Consider the following 18,370-nt stretch of genomic DNA (forward strand, 5'->3'; position numbering starts at 1 on the left):
CGCCTGTAATTATGCATAACTTTAAGCCTTAATACAATTTAAATGGGACATTTATGTAACAATCTAACAGATGTGCAGTTGTCATAAATGGGGAAGTTAGCTATAGAGACCAAAGCCGTTTTTCGCACCAGGCTGTAAACGTGTTTATTTCTGCTTTAAAGTTGGATATTTTAAGATGGCGCTCTACGGGGATTGACTCGCTTTTTGAGCCAGCCTCAAGTGGACATTTGAGGAACTGCAGTTTTTGACATTTCTGTGTTTGGTTAATTTTCCCGCTCTGAAAAATCACAATTAAATTGAAGTGTAAGAGTTCCTGAGAGTTCCCACCCCTATAAACTGCCTTTATTGTAGTGGTTGCTGAGTTACAACCTTTAAAAAGCTGCCACTTCCAGCGCTGCTTGCCTGGAAACAATATGAGTAAGTGAGCTGTGTTCATTAACGTCGGTCATGATGACACCAACAGGCCTCGGTGTCATCACACTCAGCCCCCCACACACATGCCTTTACATGTGCTTGTAGGCTACTATTACCTGCTCCAAGGCCTTGGCTTTGTTTCATACAACAGCCATTTACGCTCGGTGCTAAATGCTAAAAGCCTCGCAGTTTCTAATTAAACTGATATTTAGATGATGTCAGTCAGCTGCCATTTAATTTCCTTGAATTATGTAGAAGGACGAAGCCCCTTTATCTGTCAGTAACCGCCTCGAGCAGTCCGCTCAAAAATAGAGCAAACTTTTTGTTCGGCGTCCAGGTGATTAAAGAGGATTTTGGAAAATTCACCTTTCTGCTGCTTGCTGCCTCGCTTCAAGCGGCTTTTAACAATGGGAGCCGGACAAATAAAACTCACCCGAACATCAGGAGGAAAGAAAAGAAAAACGAAGGGAGGGAGGAGGGGAAGAAGAGAGGAGAAAAAAAGAAATTCTTCAGGCTTTTCCAGAGGCAGACAGTCACTTGAATGTCTTATGAAGTTCCTTGAAGAGGTGCCAAGGCCTCTGCAATGTAAAAACACAAAATTATTCAGTGGGAGGGAGAGACAAAGAGGAATAAAGAGCGCGGCAGAAAGTGAATCATAAAATGAGATAAAGAGACAAAGTCTGGATCTGGTTGGGCGACAAAAAAAAGCTGAATCAAAACAGTTTAATTCGAGCCGAGAGGTGCTGCCTGAAAAACCACACACACGCCAAAGAGTCTTTAAACTTTGCACAATGTTGCACAAATGTGTATGAAGTGTGGAAAGTGCGTTCAATAAATGTATTGCCTTTGGGGATTGTTGTGTGTGTGTGTGTGTGTGTGTGTGTGTGCGTGTGTGTGTGTGTGTGTGTGTGTGTGTGTGTGTGCCCTTCCCTTCGCCTGGCCAGCTTCCTCCAGGCTGGAACTCATGGACCACACAGACGGCTGGCAGAGCTCCACGACTGCCTGGCTCCCCCTTTCGCTCGCTGCCTCATCTCCCACACCTCCTCTCTCCTCTCTCCTCTCTCCCTTTTCACTTTTCCAAATTCTGTTTTTACTCTCTTTTCTCTTTCTCTTCTCCCTTTTTTACACCAGACCCCCATGCTCGACTCGCTCCGCCAGCTTCGGCGTCGCCACCTGAAATAATTCATTGTTTCTCGAGGAAGAAAAAAAACACAAAAAAAACACAACACGGCCACTGTGAGGGCTCCAAATAAAAAAGTGAAATATGGACCCAGTGTATTCATTCATCGACTTTACTGTTCCACCGTGAGATGACTGACGCACACACACAAATACAGACTGACTGATTCAACCCAGGCTCCAAGAGCCTGTTGGAGGAGGGAGGGGGTTGTTTCTGAATAAGCCCCAAAGATACATTCATCCACCCGGTGATCATAAACCAGACTGAAGGGCTTAGAGGGCATGACGTGACAGCAAATTTATAAATTATCCCATTTATTCAGGATTTCTCTGGCGCTCCGCATTTTCCTCACATGTTCCTTAGTCAGGCAGGAGAGTTTCCTACTGATGCGTCTGTCGATGTGTTCGAGTACGGAGAATGAATAGATCAAACCCTCTGGAAATGCATTTATATTTGTCTCTCTCAGATAAAAAGGAAGCTGTAGACAGGAGATATTAGCCTAGCTTAGCATAAAGACTGGAAACAGGGGAAACAACTAGCCTGGTTCTGTACTGTAGTAACAACATGCAAATACCAGCATCTCTAAACTCACTAACATCTTATCGCTTGTTTGTTTAATTCCATTCAACATCTTTTCATTAATTAGAATATACCTGCTGTATCCTCTCCACAAAATGACCTTCTTATCCAACTAAACAGAGATTACAGAATTTACAGAATTTCCCTCATGGGATTAATAAAGTCTGTCTAGGTCTAAACATCCTTCTCAGTTTGAGGGAATTGCAATTTTGTCATGAAACAAATGCATTTTCCCACTTGTGACTGTCTAGTTAAGGCCTTTACTTTGAAAGTGCCACAAAGTCAGTGTAAGGTGGCTGCCGGGCCGATGGAGGGGTCGGTCAACCACCAAACCCTCACCCAAATGGCACCATTATTCCTAAGTTTCATTTTCACTTGATTATTTTTAGATTTCAATCACTTTTTAGGAAAACAATCATGCTTTGGTGGACACTTTTACAGTTGTAGTTACATTTTAGAGGCTTAGTTAATGATTTGATTTTAAAATATCATGGTTTGTGTTAAAATGTGACCTTTTCACTACATGTTTGAGTCTTCTCCATTAACTGGGTTACCCCCCTATCTAATATATGACTGACTGGATGAAAAAGGGTTACAGTAGAATAGAAAATACATGGCAACAATTAATAAGAAATGCTCTTTTGTATATGTCACAAACATAATCTGGCAGAAAACGTTTTCCTCAAGCCGTAATTGAGAATACAGTTTAGTTTTATAGGAGCATGATTTTCGGGAAACTAGACTGCCTCAGATAGTTGTTCATGTGAAGACTAAGACAAAGAGGCAGGGTGTTTTCCAATATCCATACTTCTATGTTGTTTAGTACATCAGAAAACGATTTAGTGCGTCTTATTGCATTGTATTCTGCCAAAAATATCGGGATGTCCTACTGTATTTGATTGATTTCTGCAGTTTGTGAGCTGGCATGTTTTCCTGACTATTTGAGCTTTCAGTTCTGCATAGTTGCCTCACTGTGTCATGAATCAATATATTTCACACAACAGTCGACATTCAAAGCACAATATTGTGATGAAGTTATAGGTTTTGGCTGCATAATGGATGAAACTGTACATAGTTCGCGAGGGCAGCTGTAAACAGTATTTAAAGTGAAAAACTGTATGCAATTTGGAAAGCAGCCACAGTCTTTCACATTCACAGTCATGCTTATGGCCAATTTAGAACCACTAGTTAGCTAGCAGGCATGTCCAGAGCATCCAGAGGCACACATACAAACTCCCTGAACCTTCTTGCAGTGAGGCGACAGTGCTAACCCCGCATACTGTACAAAATCTGAATTTTAGACAGACTAGAAGCTGCCCCCCCTCCCCCGTTTCTCGTCTTTGCTAAGCTTATCCAGCCGACTGCTGGCTGCAGCCTTGTAGTTAGTATGTTAATTTTTGCCGTGCAGACATGAGCGAGGTATAAATCTTCCCGTCTGACTCTTGGAAAGAAAGCGAATAAGCATATATCAGGAAAATTCATTCACTATTCATAACATTTTGGAGCCACTTAAGAATTTAAAAAGTACATTGATACCCTTGTCATGTGAAATCCCGACACAAATCATTCCCTCGCTCTGAGAACTATAGGGTATTTGTGGGATATTTTCAGCCGGGACATATGAGGGAAGCGTTCGCCTGAGATCTCGGTGCTCAGAGCTCAGATTCAATCTAATGCTGCCATTAATTACAGAGGACTTATATTCTGTTTGCCTACTTGCTCTTACTAACTGTTATCAGATCAGCAGGGGTGAGCTGAATCCAGACTTATGTCTCTGGGACGGCTGAAATAATACTATTGTAGGATCAGTGTGCAACTGTGTGATTGGAGATACTATCTATAGAGGTGTTATCTAATCATTATTAATCTTATTTTAGTGTGTGCGTGTGGGGGTGTAGCATGCATGGTTGTCTGTGCAGGAGCGTGTTTCCATACGTCCTTTTTATTTTTTCGTGTGTTTCAGTGCAAGTTGCTCACATCTGGTCTGAATCTGTCCATGTTTCCGGCCGCTGGCAGGGCAGGGAAGTGGCAGGCGCTATCGAAAATCTCCGCTGTTTTCACAGGGATGATGGGAATCTCAGGGACTTTCCCTACGGCAGTGAAATCATCCGCCTTTCCCGCTCCTTTAAATACCCCCGGCTCATTCCTCCGCCCTGCTAGGGTTCCGATAAAACAGCTGAGACGTCTTGTGTTTGGCAACAGTTGTCCTCTAAAAGGTGTAATTAACTCATGAAAAACTGTATTTACTGTCAGGCCCTGCTAAACTAATGGACTTGAGGTCTGGCTGTTTGGAGTGTAAATTGGACCTTAATGTGGTGGTTGACTTGCTGCATTCCTATACGAGAAAAAACACTTTAAACTGGTTTGTATACATAGATTTTTTTTTTCTTTTTTGACAATACGGTGGCTCAGGATGGAAGCTGAGAGTTCCTGAAGTTGTGAATTTAAGCTACTAGTATCTGAACTGCTTAAATATACATCTAAAAATGTATTTGCGGATCTTCCTCCAAGATCCTCTCTAACTATTTCACCATTCAGCACTCAGTCTGTGTCGCCTGACTGCATCATCCAGGGCTTTTAATTTACTGGTCATCGGGGTCTCTTCTTCTCCATGAGCCTCCTCCTCACTTATGTCTGTCTCCCATTGCTATTTATTCCCATCACTAGGAGACAGCCTGCACAAAGCCTGCACTGTGTCCCGAGGCTTTTTTAGAATAGAAATTTGGTCTGTTGAAAGTGGAAACGCTATGATTGACTGGGCAAAGCTCGCACAGAGAGAGAGACAAGGAACGCCAACGAGAGGCACAAATTATCCGCAAGGAGCGACGGGGGGAAACGTTATTAATGAAATGTGGACGTGAATTATGTTCGAAAAGTCCTCAATAAGCTGAGGTTTCTTTAAGTAGCTAATATTATTCTCCGTTTCAAAGGCAACTAGACGAAGCCGATGATGAGATTGTCTGTTTATTTTCAGCCGGATGATGATGCCAGTCGGGTAACGTCATTGTAATAAAAAATCATGGTCTGTCTGACTGTCACGGGCTGCTTTTTCACTGCTGCCATTCTCGAGTCTCATTTCATGGCAGCAGCGTTTTGGTATTAAAATTCCAAACAGTTGCGCCCGGAGTAAATGAATTTGTTGTGAGAAGTCAGATGGTTTGCAAAAGCATGCAGAAATAATGTTTTGTTGCAGCTGTGGAGGCATTTTAAGCTGTTATGAGCGGTTTATGAAGAATTTTCTCTTTGTCGTGTTGCATTTATTTGCAGAGAGACAGAAAACTGGGCATGACATGCAACAGAGTTCCTCAGCGGGGATGTAGTTAATACACAGGTTACGCTGGGAGACTGTCTTTGATCTTTATAATGATGCTTTCAGATGATGATCCTTTTTAAAGATTTCTTTTTTGTTCCCTCTTTTCTTTCTCTCGTCCTCTCGACACCCAGTGTTGTAGGTGTTGTGCCGGGCCTTTGTTCCCAGCCCAGGCAGCAAGCAGGTTGGGCAGGATTCTGAAGTAGCTCGCTATTTCTGCCTGAGCCAGCTGGAGCGCTGCCAAGCACAGCAGGAGTTTCTACTCTCCTCTGTTTGATATTTACTTTACCGCCTTTACAGGGGAACTAGTGCAAGACCAGACAGACGCACCGACACAGTCCTGTGTCAGTGTTGAAAAGAACTGTGTGTGCACAGGCCTATATTTCTACCCCACCTTTGCTAAACTATAGCCTCCACCTGGGGCCTTTGGGAAGGTTTTGATTTGGTTCCCTCTATGGGGCTGATCAGGCTGCCGGGACGGGCTCAGACTGACACATTGTCTTGTGTTTGTGTTTGTGTTTGTGTTTGTGTTTGTGTTTGTGTTTGTGTTTGTGTTTGCATGCATTCTTAGATGGCAGGAGTGTAGAGTTACCAGCCTGAGAGAGCGATGAGAATAGAATCAGGGATATAAAGGGTGTAAAATTATCAGCAAAGGAATGTAGGAAAGAAAACAAAAGTGGGCATAACATATTTGGCATAGACTCCTGTGGGGATAGTAGAGGAATGACGTGAGAGCTGCTGTTTACCTGACAAAGAAGCCTCAGGTTAAAACTCAACATACATGCAGCCTCTCACTCCCTCCTGAATACATCTTATCTTTCTTTTTCTCTTGTGCAAGGTGTGAGGAGATATTTGCCTAATAAGTTAATTAGCAGGATATAGGATCCCTTTCCCGAAAGCCTCGTCTTTGTTTTGGAGCTCAAACTGTTTACCAAGTTGGACAGAAGAACTGAGTCACCGCGTCGTGCATCACACAGACTAACTGGCAAACTGCATGCCAAGAGAACAGCAAACATCCACACAGTGTGTTTGATGTTACCATGATGAAAATATGGTTTGCATGCAACGCCAGAGCAGTAGTGGTTGAATAAAGTTGTGTTTTCATTGTTGTCCCGCAGGGCATCGCCAAAAGCTCGAGGATCCTCCCAAAACCGGCCTGTTCTCGGACCGCCTCAGCGAGCTGGAGAGGATGAGGGTGAGAGTCACGGTTCCCACTCAGGCTCCCCGACCGACTCTCAACACGGCGGCAAACTCCTTCAACCCGCAGGGACAGACACAGATAACAGGTGAGCTCCTATAGAGGCAGCTTCAACCCATGATGGAGGTGATGGAGAAGCACCACTGATGAAAGTGTAGAGTCCCTGCTAGCTCACAGGCGGGTTTGGACCTCTGGGATGATATGAGGAGCTGTTCATTATGCTAATGTGTTTCTATGCTTCCTTTGGGCATGCTAAAGCTGTCAAATGACAATTCCTTGGTTCCACTGCATCAGGCGTTTAAGGTGTGCTGCACAGCTCTATCAGCTGTCAGATCAAACCGACAGCTAATAAATGCATCGTGTCACTTGATGAAACCTGCTTTGTAGGATCCACCTGTGTTTCCTCGCTCTGAGCTCCTCTCCTGGTTTCCTCGAGCTGCGTTCTAAGTAAGTGGAAGATCGTCCAGGTTGGGAGGAGAGACGATGCAAGGAAGCAAAAGTTAGCATCATGAAAAGCACCCAGTGAGTTATTAGAAATCTCAAATGCAGAACCTTTCTGCTGTGCAACTCTTGAAGGTAGTGATGCACACCTTAAAATGATACCAAAAACTCACTAAAATCTTATATAATCAATCATTTTAAGCTTTACTTGTCAGATTGTCTTATTTTTTCGGCTACGTGATGGCCAGTGAACTGAAATCATACCTCCAAAATTCTTAAAGTTGTACTAGAGCAGGTTTTTAATCTTTAGGGAGCAGCTACCAAATCATTTTCAGCCCATAAACAAAGACAGAAAGGGTGATGGGAAAAACATATGAGCAAAATAAAGAGACAAACCTTTTAAATGTATAGAAATACTGTCAATTTTTAAAGAATTTCAGAATGAATTTTAGGATATACAGTAGTTCAGATAAGATCAAAGAGGAACTCATTTTTTTTGCAGAGCCAAAGAGGTTAAAGGTTAAGAAAAAAGGAAGAAGGTTTTTAGAACTGTTAATCATCTTTAACTCCAAAGAGCAAAAGGATTCGAGGTTTGTGGTGAAAAACCACTAATCGCAAAATAAGGACAAAATTCAAGATTAGCCTGAAGATCACATGACATTTCTTTCCCCTGTTGACGTTCAGAGAACAGTGGAAACATTGTTGGATTTCAGTGTTGTGAAAAACTTCTTAATGAAACTGTTATCAAAAGAACAGTATAGTTTTACAAAAAGCAAATATGACATTATACTCTCCAGTTCTTAATATTTAGAGGCGGGTGGAGTCATTCTAAAATTTAAAATTAATTGATAATTCAAGCAAAGACACTCAGCTCCTTAGAATATAGAGATCAGTGTAGCTAACATCAAATAAAAACTAATTAACAAATGTAAAATAGTACAATTAAATCAATTATAAACACTTACATACAAGAATAATAGCACTCACCTGAACACTCTGTTGATCATTTAGCTGGTATTCTTTTAATAATAAGATCATATTGTGTTGTCATCTTACAAAATTAAATTGTCAAACTGAACCACTCCAGAATTGTAATTTAAAAGATCTAAAATGAGTCACCACAATTACCGGTTGGCATTTGCAAAGAGCTTCGTCTGACGTAATGCACCACAATAGAATGCAATCCATGGCTTTGAAGATTGAATTTCATGGCTGTATATGTCATTATGTGTTATGATATTGGAATAATCTTCTTCGTAATGCTGCAAAACCGATTCTAAACAGATTATCCAGACATACGATTCAGATTTGCATTCAGATACATTTATTTTTTTCGTTTACCAACCATAAAAAAGCACCATATTCACTACGAATCCACATCACACTTGGATTTATCACGCTCTAAACTGATTAAACAAGTAAGCAGAGTCACGAACTGAACATAAAGGTGAAATATCAAACCCCAACCCAAGCCAGGAGCAGCGTTTGAGCCACGGAACTCCCACGGTTGCGTCGCCTCTTCCTCGTCTTGTCTTTCTCCACCCCGTCACTCTTATCAGGCTCCATCTGGGAGGGTAACAGCATCTCTCACGCTGCCACCTGATCGTCTGTGGACGTCCGTCACCCGCCGTCACTTAGCTGTGACTTATGCTGCCCAGCGGATCGTTTAAGGGATGGCTGAGCAGCGTAACAAGAATTAAACACTAGAATGAACGAACCTAGTGAGCAAACTGGTGCAAATATACAGGAGTGCAGCTTTAATAATTAGTGTTTTCAGTCTGGCACCCCTCCACAGCACCGTCTGATGCACCTTCAGGTGCCACACTGCAGATATTTTCAACTGATTTTACAAAAACAAATACTTTTTAACCACTTTTCCATAAGTCCTTTTAGTTACTTTAACCATTTTCCCCACTTTTAGCTGGTTTGACCACATTATTTATTTATTTAGCCACCATTTATGCTACCCATCTTTATAAAAGTCTAACTTTGCTGAACATTTCAAGTGTTTAATCTTTTTTTTTTTTAAACCTATTTCAACCTTTTAACCATTATTTTTAGTGATATTTCTCTATTCCTCACATGCAATCTCAATTACAACAATCCCAGAAGGCACAACTAACTCAAGGAATTGTGTTTTTTGAATGAAATATTAACTTATATTTCAATTAGCTGGTGTTTCTACACACCTCCTACAAGTACAAGCAACTTCAGTTCGTCATACATCACATTATATAAGAAATTGGATCAAAACATGTAAATATAATACAAATACACACACATACTCACCAGTTACTTTATTGCATCCACACAATCATTATCACAATCCAATAGAGCAGCTCTGCCATAAATCCTAAAAACTTTAACAAAGCTTCTACATTTTCAGTTTTTGTTGACGTAGGGCTAAATGATTCATGGAAAAGTTCTAATCTCGATTTGATCTGCGAAATAACATTTTACAGCTAAGCTTCAGTTCATTATTCATTTCTTAATAACTTTAAACATGTGATGGAGCTTTATCACGAGACACCATCAAAGACATCAGATAAGGAAGAAGGCAGGAATTCATCAGTCGAACCACTGACTGAACTACGTAGTTCACATCGACAAATATAGACAACCTGTATCTGTTTGAATTAAATACGTCTCATTATTCAACAGGCACACCGTGTATATCCTAAACTGCAGCCTTTAAGATGTGCTGCATATTAGAAATCGATAAGCTATTCAGTCCTCAACTTGTTAATTATTGACATTACAGTGGGCTGTACTGCATTTGAATTTGTCGATAATATTCTGCCCTGCTTATGGATGTTGATGTACAAGTAGGATTTATGGCAGAGCTGTTGTATTGGATTGCATTACATTTCATGTATTTACAACCAGCACTCCTCCTATGAGACCACACATAGACAAACACGCTTCACTCTGGTGCAACATCAGTGCATTTTAAACCTACATTTATGAATATTTTGCACATTCAAAATACTGTGATTTGATCTACAATGAGAGGAATATGTGCAAAACCCGTAAAATCTGTGCAATATCAGTATTTTTATTATCAGTATTTTGAACAATCTGTGCTATTCCAATGTTTTCGACATACAAAATAACCCTTTAGTTTTCCACATTTAAAGGAACCTGTGCAGTATTTATGTTTTTACATATAAAATAATCAGTATTTCTGTATATTTCTTGTTAATTTTCTGTTTTTCTACTGATGTCTGCACAGTTTTTGCATCTCCTTTTGCTGCCGTAATACTGCAAACTTCCCTACAGTGGGGTTAATGCAGGCTTATTATCTCATCCTGTCTTATCTTATCTTGTATCTCTATATCTATATCTATATCTATGACATGAACTGCCATCCCAGCCAGCCTCCTGCTCCTGCGTTGCCACTGCACAGACACAATGATAAAGTGTGGTGCGGTTGTCTGCTTGGTGTGTTTACAGCCTGGGCGAGTGCCAGCGAGGCTCTCTGTGCCTCAGCTGCGAGCTCAGTGTTTTATAAGGCAAACAGGAAGATCTTCTCTTCAGAGGTAAACATTAGATGTGTCATTATGGAGGATGTTGCATAACGCGGCCCAACTGATACTTTACCCCCTGAACGCACACGCTAATAATGTCAAGACAGACTTGTTGTGAATGTTGTTGTCCAGTTTCAGCACACAAAGCTATATTTGACGCAGCCTTCGGGCCACTTGGTAATTATTCTTTCTTTCTTTTCTCTCTTTCTGGGCTCCTTCCTTTCCCTCGCTCCATCAGACCCTCGTCAGTCCCAGTCCTCTCCTCCCTGGTCATATGAACAGACGTATCCATCCTACCTGAGTCCCATGGCGTCCCCCTCAGTCCACTCCACCACCCCTCTATCCTCCAGCCGAGGCACGGGCCTGCCTGCCATCAGTGACGTGCCTCGACGATTGCCAGGTTAGAAAAACCCACCACAGCCTCCTCGTACCGTCAGATAATTCACACAGCTTCACACTCAGAACATCTGCTGAGATTGAGGGATGGGGCGTGTTGTTGTCAGAGTTTCTCCAGAGAGCAGTTTTTCAAACAGTGGAGGAAAAAGAAAAAAGAAAAAGCAATTGTTTCCTTTTTTTCTCCTCCTCGCTCTAAGCCTTTGATCCCAGAGGAGTATGGGTAATAACAGGCCCAGGGATAATAACAGGCTCGTGACTGACAAATAAAGTGTCTTTACAGCGATACGCCACTCTCACAAGGCATTCTGGGTAATTGCATTAGCCAGTCTGTTTGCAGTAACGGCAGCATCTGTGTTCCAATTTGTCCTCTGTTTTTTTTACCCCTCCTAACGTGAAAGCTCCTTTAAAACCCTTCCATGCTGCCAGACAAGTTTCTCTCCCCCGTACACCTGTTTGACTCGCTGCCATGTGAGCAGCTTTTTTTTTCTCCTGCTTTTTTCTTTCTGTTTACCCCCTTGTGCTAACACACCCCGACTCCTTCCCTCCTCCCGGCGCCCCGAGCGGAGCGATTAAGCCATGCAGCCGTGTGACTCTGCATTAGAAAAAGGCTTAAAAAATCCAGCCAGCTGCCTTGTCAGCTTTGATTAGTTTGGTCTTTTCCCCTCTTCAGCTTTCATCTCGTCGGGGCTTTTGTTCTATCAAGGCGACACGTGTACCAGAAAAACTCCCGCCTTTTTCTTTTTCTTTTCTTTTTTTTTTTAAAACCCACTCGCGCACCTCGAGCACTTAATGCCTCCTAAGTGATGTGACTAAGGCTCTCAGATCTCCAGAGATCATGTTGACACCTCGCCTGGGCCGCTCTGTAACCGTATCCCACCGCAGAACATACCGAGCAGGAGCTGATATGGATGCGTGTTGAAATGCCACTAACTTGGAAGTGATGGAGAAAATCCTCCCGAATATTTAGTCAGTTTCACAAAGTTCAATCTGGCTCACAGTCACAGATACCAGAAGTTTATTGATCACACTTCTCCTCCACAGCAAGAGAGAGAGAGAGACAGTCACCTACTATTTCTATTAGAATCAAGCAGATCCTCATGGAAAAGAGGAAGTTTAAAAGGGCTTAATTGGCAGCATATGCTATCTGACGCTAGCGACGAACCCCCGGCTTCGCAATTCCCCTCCCCGCCTGCACATAAACACTCCCTCCTCTTCCCCACCAAACCCCCTGTCCTCTCGCAGCAGACATGGTGACACGGAAGACGCCTGGTGATTTATGATAAGAGCGCCATGGCTGGACTAAACCACCGAGAGGAGACGGGAGGGGAGGGAGGACCTCCTGTTCTCCTTAAACTCTTCGCCCAGCGCGAAGCTCGCCGCAGCCAGTTAGTGGTTTTCGGGGTTTTTTTTGTTTTTTTTTAAGGGATGAAGCGAAAAGAGGAACGAAGGGTGAGATGGAGCAACTCCTTCTCGTCTCTCTCCCTCTCTCTCTCTTTTTCTTTTCCTCTCTTTTTCTGCCTCGCACACTCGCTGGCGGACACACACATACACACTGATGCTGGAGCCGATGGGAGGCGAGGAGAGGAGCCACATCAGAGCTCAGCCCTGCCTCATTATGGATCTCATGGAAACTGTTTCGACTCAAAGTGTTTCCACATGTGCAGCTCCTGATTCATCCCAACTGCTATTTTTTTATGTGCATACAGTATTCACACACACACACACACACACACGCTGCACACCTCCTTCTACCATTCACACACACACACATTTGCATGCATAAACAGTCACACACATAAACATGCGCCAACACACACATAAATATGCAGAGGTGTAAACAGATTGTGCGTGCAGGGGGGACTTTGCTGGTGCGTTTCTTAGCTTTATCAAGTGAAAAAGCGCCATATTATTGATAAACGCTGCTCAGTAGTGATTCACAAGTGGTTCGTCTCTCAAGAGGCTTATTTGCTAGATTCAATTAGTCTAAAAAACAAAGTGCGAAATAGTTTAAGAGTCCAAGCCACATAATGAAAACTGACAAACTGGTTAAAAGATATGTCAATATTTGGCGTTCACAGTGATATCTGTGTTGCTGGTGTTGGAAAATCCTGAAGAAATGAAGTCTCAGTAACGTTTTTGACTGCAACAACAGAACTGTGGGTGTATTATTCTTCATGCCATACCTGTGTTCTCTGTTCACAGCTCTTTCACATTAAGAAACAACGTACAGCACTGTTTTCTTACAGCTTTTCATGTGTAATCACATCATGTCAATGCAGCTCTTTTCTATCAATAAGATATTCAACAGCAATAACATAAATGTGGGTACATTATCCTCTGTATCCATACCTGTTCATATCATATCTATATATATCCAGATTTAAACTCATCATATCATATGTGTACATAGCCAGAAGTAAATTCACCATGTCATACCTGTACTTATCTAAATTCTCTGTGTCATACCCCTTCATATCATGTATATTCACCATATCATATCTGCACATTTTATTATGTAAATTCACCATGTCATATATGTACATATCAATATGTACATTCACTATGTCATACCTGTATATATCCATATTTATATTATGTCAAAATTATGAAAATTCACCATGTCGTATACATACATATCCAGCTGTAAACTCACCATGTCATATCTGTACTTATCTGGACATAAATTCACTATTTCATGGCTCTACATGTGTAAATTCACCATGTCATATCCATACATAGCCATATGTATATTCATGAAGTCAGACCTGTACATGTCCAGCTGTAAACTCACCATGTCACGTGTGCACAGATCCATATTTATACTCACCATACCAGACCTGTAGGCACCCATATGTAAATTCATTATGTCATATTCAATTCAATTTAAAAACCTTTATTTGCCTTCCAGGGGCAATTCAAATGCACTTAGAGCAGTTGGAAACAGAGCAATAGCAACAATTGTACAATAATAGTAGGAGCCATGCGGTAGCTAAATAGGATAAGATAGAATAAGAAATAGAACATGTGGAGATAAAGATCATATTGACATATGTGTACATATCCATATGTAAACCCATCAGGCCTTGTAGCTGCTGTAACGTGTACGTATCTTATCTTTTCTTAAATGAAAGCGTTTGTGTGTTGTCCAGGTTCGTCCGACCTGAGTCCGTTCCCCGGTCAGTTCGAGCGTCAGTTCCCGGGTCTGTCCTCCCTGACGGAGAGCCGCTTCTCCAGCCCTCGCATGCACTACCCGGCCACCTTCACCTACACGCCGCCCGTCACCTCGGCCATGTCGCTGGGCAGCGCTCACTACCACACCTACCTTCCTCCTCCGTACCCGGGCTCCACCCAGAGCCAGAGCGGCCCCTTCCAGACCAGCAGCACGCCATATCTCTACTACGGCGCCTCCTCCAACTCCTACCAGTTCTCCATGGTCCCCGGCGGCGACCGCTCTCCGTCCAGGATGATCCCGCCTTGCACTAGCGCCTCCACCGGCACCTCCCTGGTCAACCCCAACCTGCCCAGCCAGACGGAGGGAGGCGTGGACGGAGACGGGAGCCACAGTAACTCCCCGACCGTCCTCAACCCCGGAGGTCGCATGGATGAAGCGGTGTGGAGGCCATATTGAAGGAGGAGGGATGAGGAGGCAACTGATGTCATGGTTTGAAAGCACAAAACCTTTTTTTTATAGTGAAAAAAGGGGATTTTTGAGCTCTCATCACCTGTCTCTACCTTTTGCTTGGAAATTAAGATTGAGATTTACAGAAAGAAAAAAAAGACCAGACTTGTATGGACTCGTCTTCCTGGAATGTGTTTTTGACCAAAGGCACTACAAAGGGAGTCATTCTCACAGCAATAATGAGAAAGACGATTTTTTTTCCTTTCTGGTTTACTAGGCCCGAGTGGATGAGACTTTATTTCCATTTTATTCTAGTCCACGAGCTAAGGGATGCTTCAACACACAATATTTGTAAAAGACTGCCTCTTTTGTATAGTGTTTGTATTTCATTACGGCTTTTTTGCAGAGCATGTTTTTGTACTACGACAATATCAAGATGCAAGTTAAGCACTGAGTAGCAAGATAAGAGTGACACATATGTTACCTTAAAGTGGTGTGGACAGTAAATTTGCTTTAAACCGATTAATTTAACTTGTATATTGTGGGTGAAACGATGTAGATTGAGGCGTTTTTTTTCTTAGTTTTAACTTATAAAGCCATAAATTATGTATTGTATTTGAAACTTGAGTCAAAGAAGTGTAATCTGAATATTTTTGATGCATCTATATGACTAAGTTAAAATGATTTTTTTTGATAGGTAATTTAAGAGAGTAAGAGGTTTAATTTTTTTTTTTTTGTAGCACCCAAAGATTTAAATCGTTTCGAGTATGAAATGTAATTTCCAAAGAGTATTGCAACATGTTTCTTCTGGTGTAACTTTTAGTTTAACTGCTCTACACATTAAGAGCCCAACATCCTCGCTGGGCGTTGACACACATTTGGCTCGGAATTAAAACTTTGGTATTTATTGAGCAATAACTCGTATTGTGCCTCTTGGCAACATACCGTGAAAGAGAGCTTCAATGGGGGAAAAATAATTATCCGTTGGGGGAAATTCTGCTTGATTTCTTTACTCTGTCTCATCTGACATGCACACAGATACTCATGTGTTTTCTAATCCAAATACGAAATGGTACATTTACACACGAATTGACACTCAGCCCAAAGATGATTAGAGCGCTGCCACGCATGGTGGTGCACTTTAAAGCAGCAGGTCAGACTTTCAGGTCCGGTTATTTTGTGATACATGAACTCCTCAGGACTGGAATGATCCTCGGATGATCCCACAGATTTGCTGTATCTGCATTTCTTTTTTCATATCCAGCCTGGCTGAAAGCTCTGTGCAGATTATAGCTTCAACATGCCAAGTCTATTATAGCTTTCATATCATGTGCAAAAGATAGCTTTGAAAAAGTTTGTCTTACTTAGTGTGTCACACACACAGGTTTGTTTTTTGTTTTTTCTCTTTCGGTCTTTGAGATTGAAAAGGAAAATCTCACAGTTAAAGAGAGAAGAGACTGTGACATTCCTTTATTTATTGTGTTGCTATCGTTGGCTTGTTTTGCCAGATAGATTTGTACCCTCCTCGCCGACTCATGTCGCAGCCTAAAAATCACTCTGTGGCCGAGGAGAGTCTGAATTTACCAAGTGAGATTCTAAAAAGTGTTGGAGTTAAAGGAAAAAAGTGCAAAAACTGACGTGATTGGATTCAGCTGCTGGCAGCAAACTGGTAACCAAAAAATATGGGAGACTTGTGTATGTTTGTTTCATAGAGCACTTATTTCTTGTTTTATTTCTAGCAGCACTTGCGGCGGGCTGCCAGCAGGGCTCGTGGTTTTGGTCCTCGGTGCAGATATAACGCCACTGGAGTCGCACACACACACACACGCACACACGCACACACACACATGCACACACAGAATGGATAACACTTGGCCAAACAAGCCATTTACATTGGAGCTGAATCTGATCTCACAAGGCAGTTGGCATTTGTTTGAAAAAAGCTTTTCTTTTCTTTTTTTTTGCTTTTGGTACAATATGATATTCAGTGCATGTAGGTAATATAATAACCCAGTTTGAAAAAGCTGAGAAAAACACGGCCCTGTCCAAGGATCAGACTTCAAACTTTTCACTGAAGGTTTGCACGCAGAGGATGTTCTGAACTCGGTTAATGGAATTGAACATGTCACACTACATTTCCCTGACTGCTCCAGCCCAAAAAGAAAAGTATTTTTGCTGTTACAGTGAGAAAGCAAATAAAAACCTTTTCGATTTTTGTGATTTTATAGCATTTTCCTGATGACAATTATATCCAGTGTCTCCATAATAACTATGCACATCTGTTGGAATTTATTTAACCTTCTTTTCTTTTCAACCTTTGAACAGGAAAAACTGTTTACACACCGACGCAGCACTGACATCCCGTTCTGTCCTCATCTGCTTTTGTTTGTGTTGTTTTTTTTCCTCCTCAGAAAACTCTTTTTTTTTGTTTGTTTCAGTGTGTTGCGTACAAACTGTCATTAAAAACCTTGTATTATTTAATGATCAACATGTATGATATCCAGGAATTGTACTTTACCTTTGCTCTTATGTAAAGTTTACTTGTTATTTCTATTGCTATGCTTCTTCTCATGAACACTTGTCAGGAAACTGAATCTGACGGAGACTCCGTTAGATTTTGCTGGTACGTTTCATTAAGATCATAAGGTGTTTTTTTTGTTTTATTTTTTGTTTTGTTTTTTTTAAAGGGACAAACAGACCTGACAACAGTGAGTGAAATTGGCATTGTGATTGTACATTTTGTTTATTTTAAGAATAAAATAGGAATTTTGTAACTTAATTTTTTCCCTCTTAATCTCATCTCTGCACTGAAGTCACAGTTTTTGCTTAATTTTAAAGGACATATGGAACTCTGAGTATTTCATCACGGTATTGTGATGTAGAAATAATCATGATAATGTAATATTGCTATCATGGTAATAATATACACATGGTAATCCAGCTCCTTTACAACATAGCAACTGCATCTTAATACAGTATATACATAGATACCCACACCTGATTTTTTCCCTTTTTTCCTTCCTAGATGGTGGGCCATTACCCAAAAGGTCAGGGTCCCTGCTTCCATTCCCGGCGTCCCCGAACCTGCTCTTTTCCCCATATTTTCTTCTTTTTCCACTCTGTCTATTTAATCAAAGTGAAAATTGCCCCAGATATACCCTTTGAAAAATAATTCAACCAATATTGCAATAATATCATTATCTTAAATACTTTTGGCCACAATAAATATGTGGTTAAAATCTGATATTGTGACAGCCTTACTGTTAATTTACATTCACTTCCAGTCCCAGTAGCACCCAACAGTCTAATAATTTGCTGGAAATGTAATTAAATGTGCACTTAACTTGACCAAAAAAATGCAATAAAACCCAATAATGTAATAAAATGTCCTCACTGATACTGTAATAACATTTTTACTGGTAATGTGACACCTTTCAGGCGAGTCTTGTAAAAATAAAATAAAAAAATTAAACAGATAATGTAACAATTTTGACAAAAAAATGTAGGATTATGTTCTTTTTTTTTTTTTAAATTTAGAGTTATTTGAATTAGATTTGAAGTCAAGGAATGACTATTACTTTAAAGTGCGGCATTGGAGCACCATGTAGTCAAATTCAGGGACGTGCACAAACATCCCTGGCTTATAGATGTAAGGTTAAATATGTTTGTAAGCAGCGCTGAAAGCCCCAGGTTACTATCCCACAGT

General features: G+C 41.3%; 1 protein-coding gene across 4 annotated transcripts in view; it reads left to right on the plus strand.

The window, feature by feature from the left end:
- Window positions 1-17,443, plus strand: part of runx2b (RUNX family transcription factor 2b) — a 45,478-nt gene extending 28,035 nt beyond the window's left edge. For 3 of the 4 annotated variants that reach the window (XM_035951611.2, XM_023277723.3, XM_023277726.3), the window contains 3 exons: window positions 6,602-6,769; window positions 10,888-11,049; window positions 14,195-17,443. In XM_035951611.2, the coding sequence (XP_035807504.2) occupies window positions 6,602-6,769; window positions 10,888-11,049; window positions 14,195-14,673 (809 nt within the window). In that variant the 3' untranslated portion in view covers window positions 14,674-17,443. The remainder of the gene's footprint in view (window positions 1-6,601; window positions 6,770-10,887; window positions 11,050-14,194) is intronic. The other variant, XM_035951612.2, reaches the window with a different exon arrangement.
- Window positions 17,444-18,370: the final 927 nt, after the last annotated feature.

The sequence above is a fragment of the Amphiprion ocellaris genome, chromosome 12, assembly GCF_022539595.1.
Source record: "Amphiprion ocellaris isolate individual 3 ecotype Okinawa chromosome 12, ASM2253959v1, whole genome shotgun sequence".
Classification (NCBI taxonomy): domain Eukaryota; kingdom Metazoa; phylum Chordata; class Actinopteri; family Pomacentridae; genus Amphiprion; species Amphiprion ocellaris.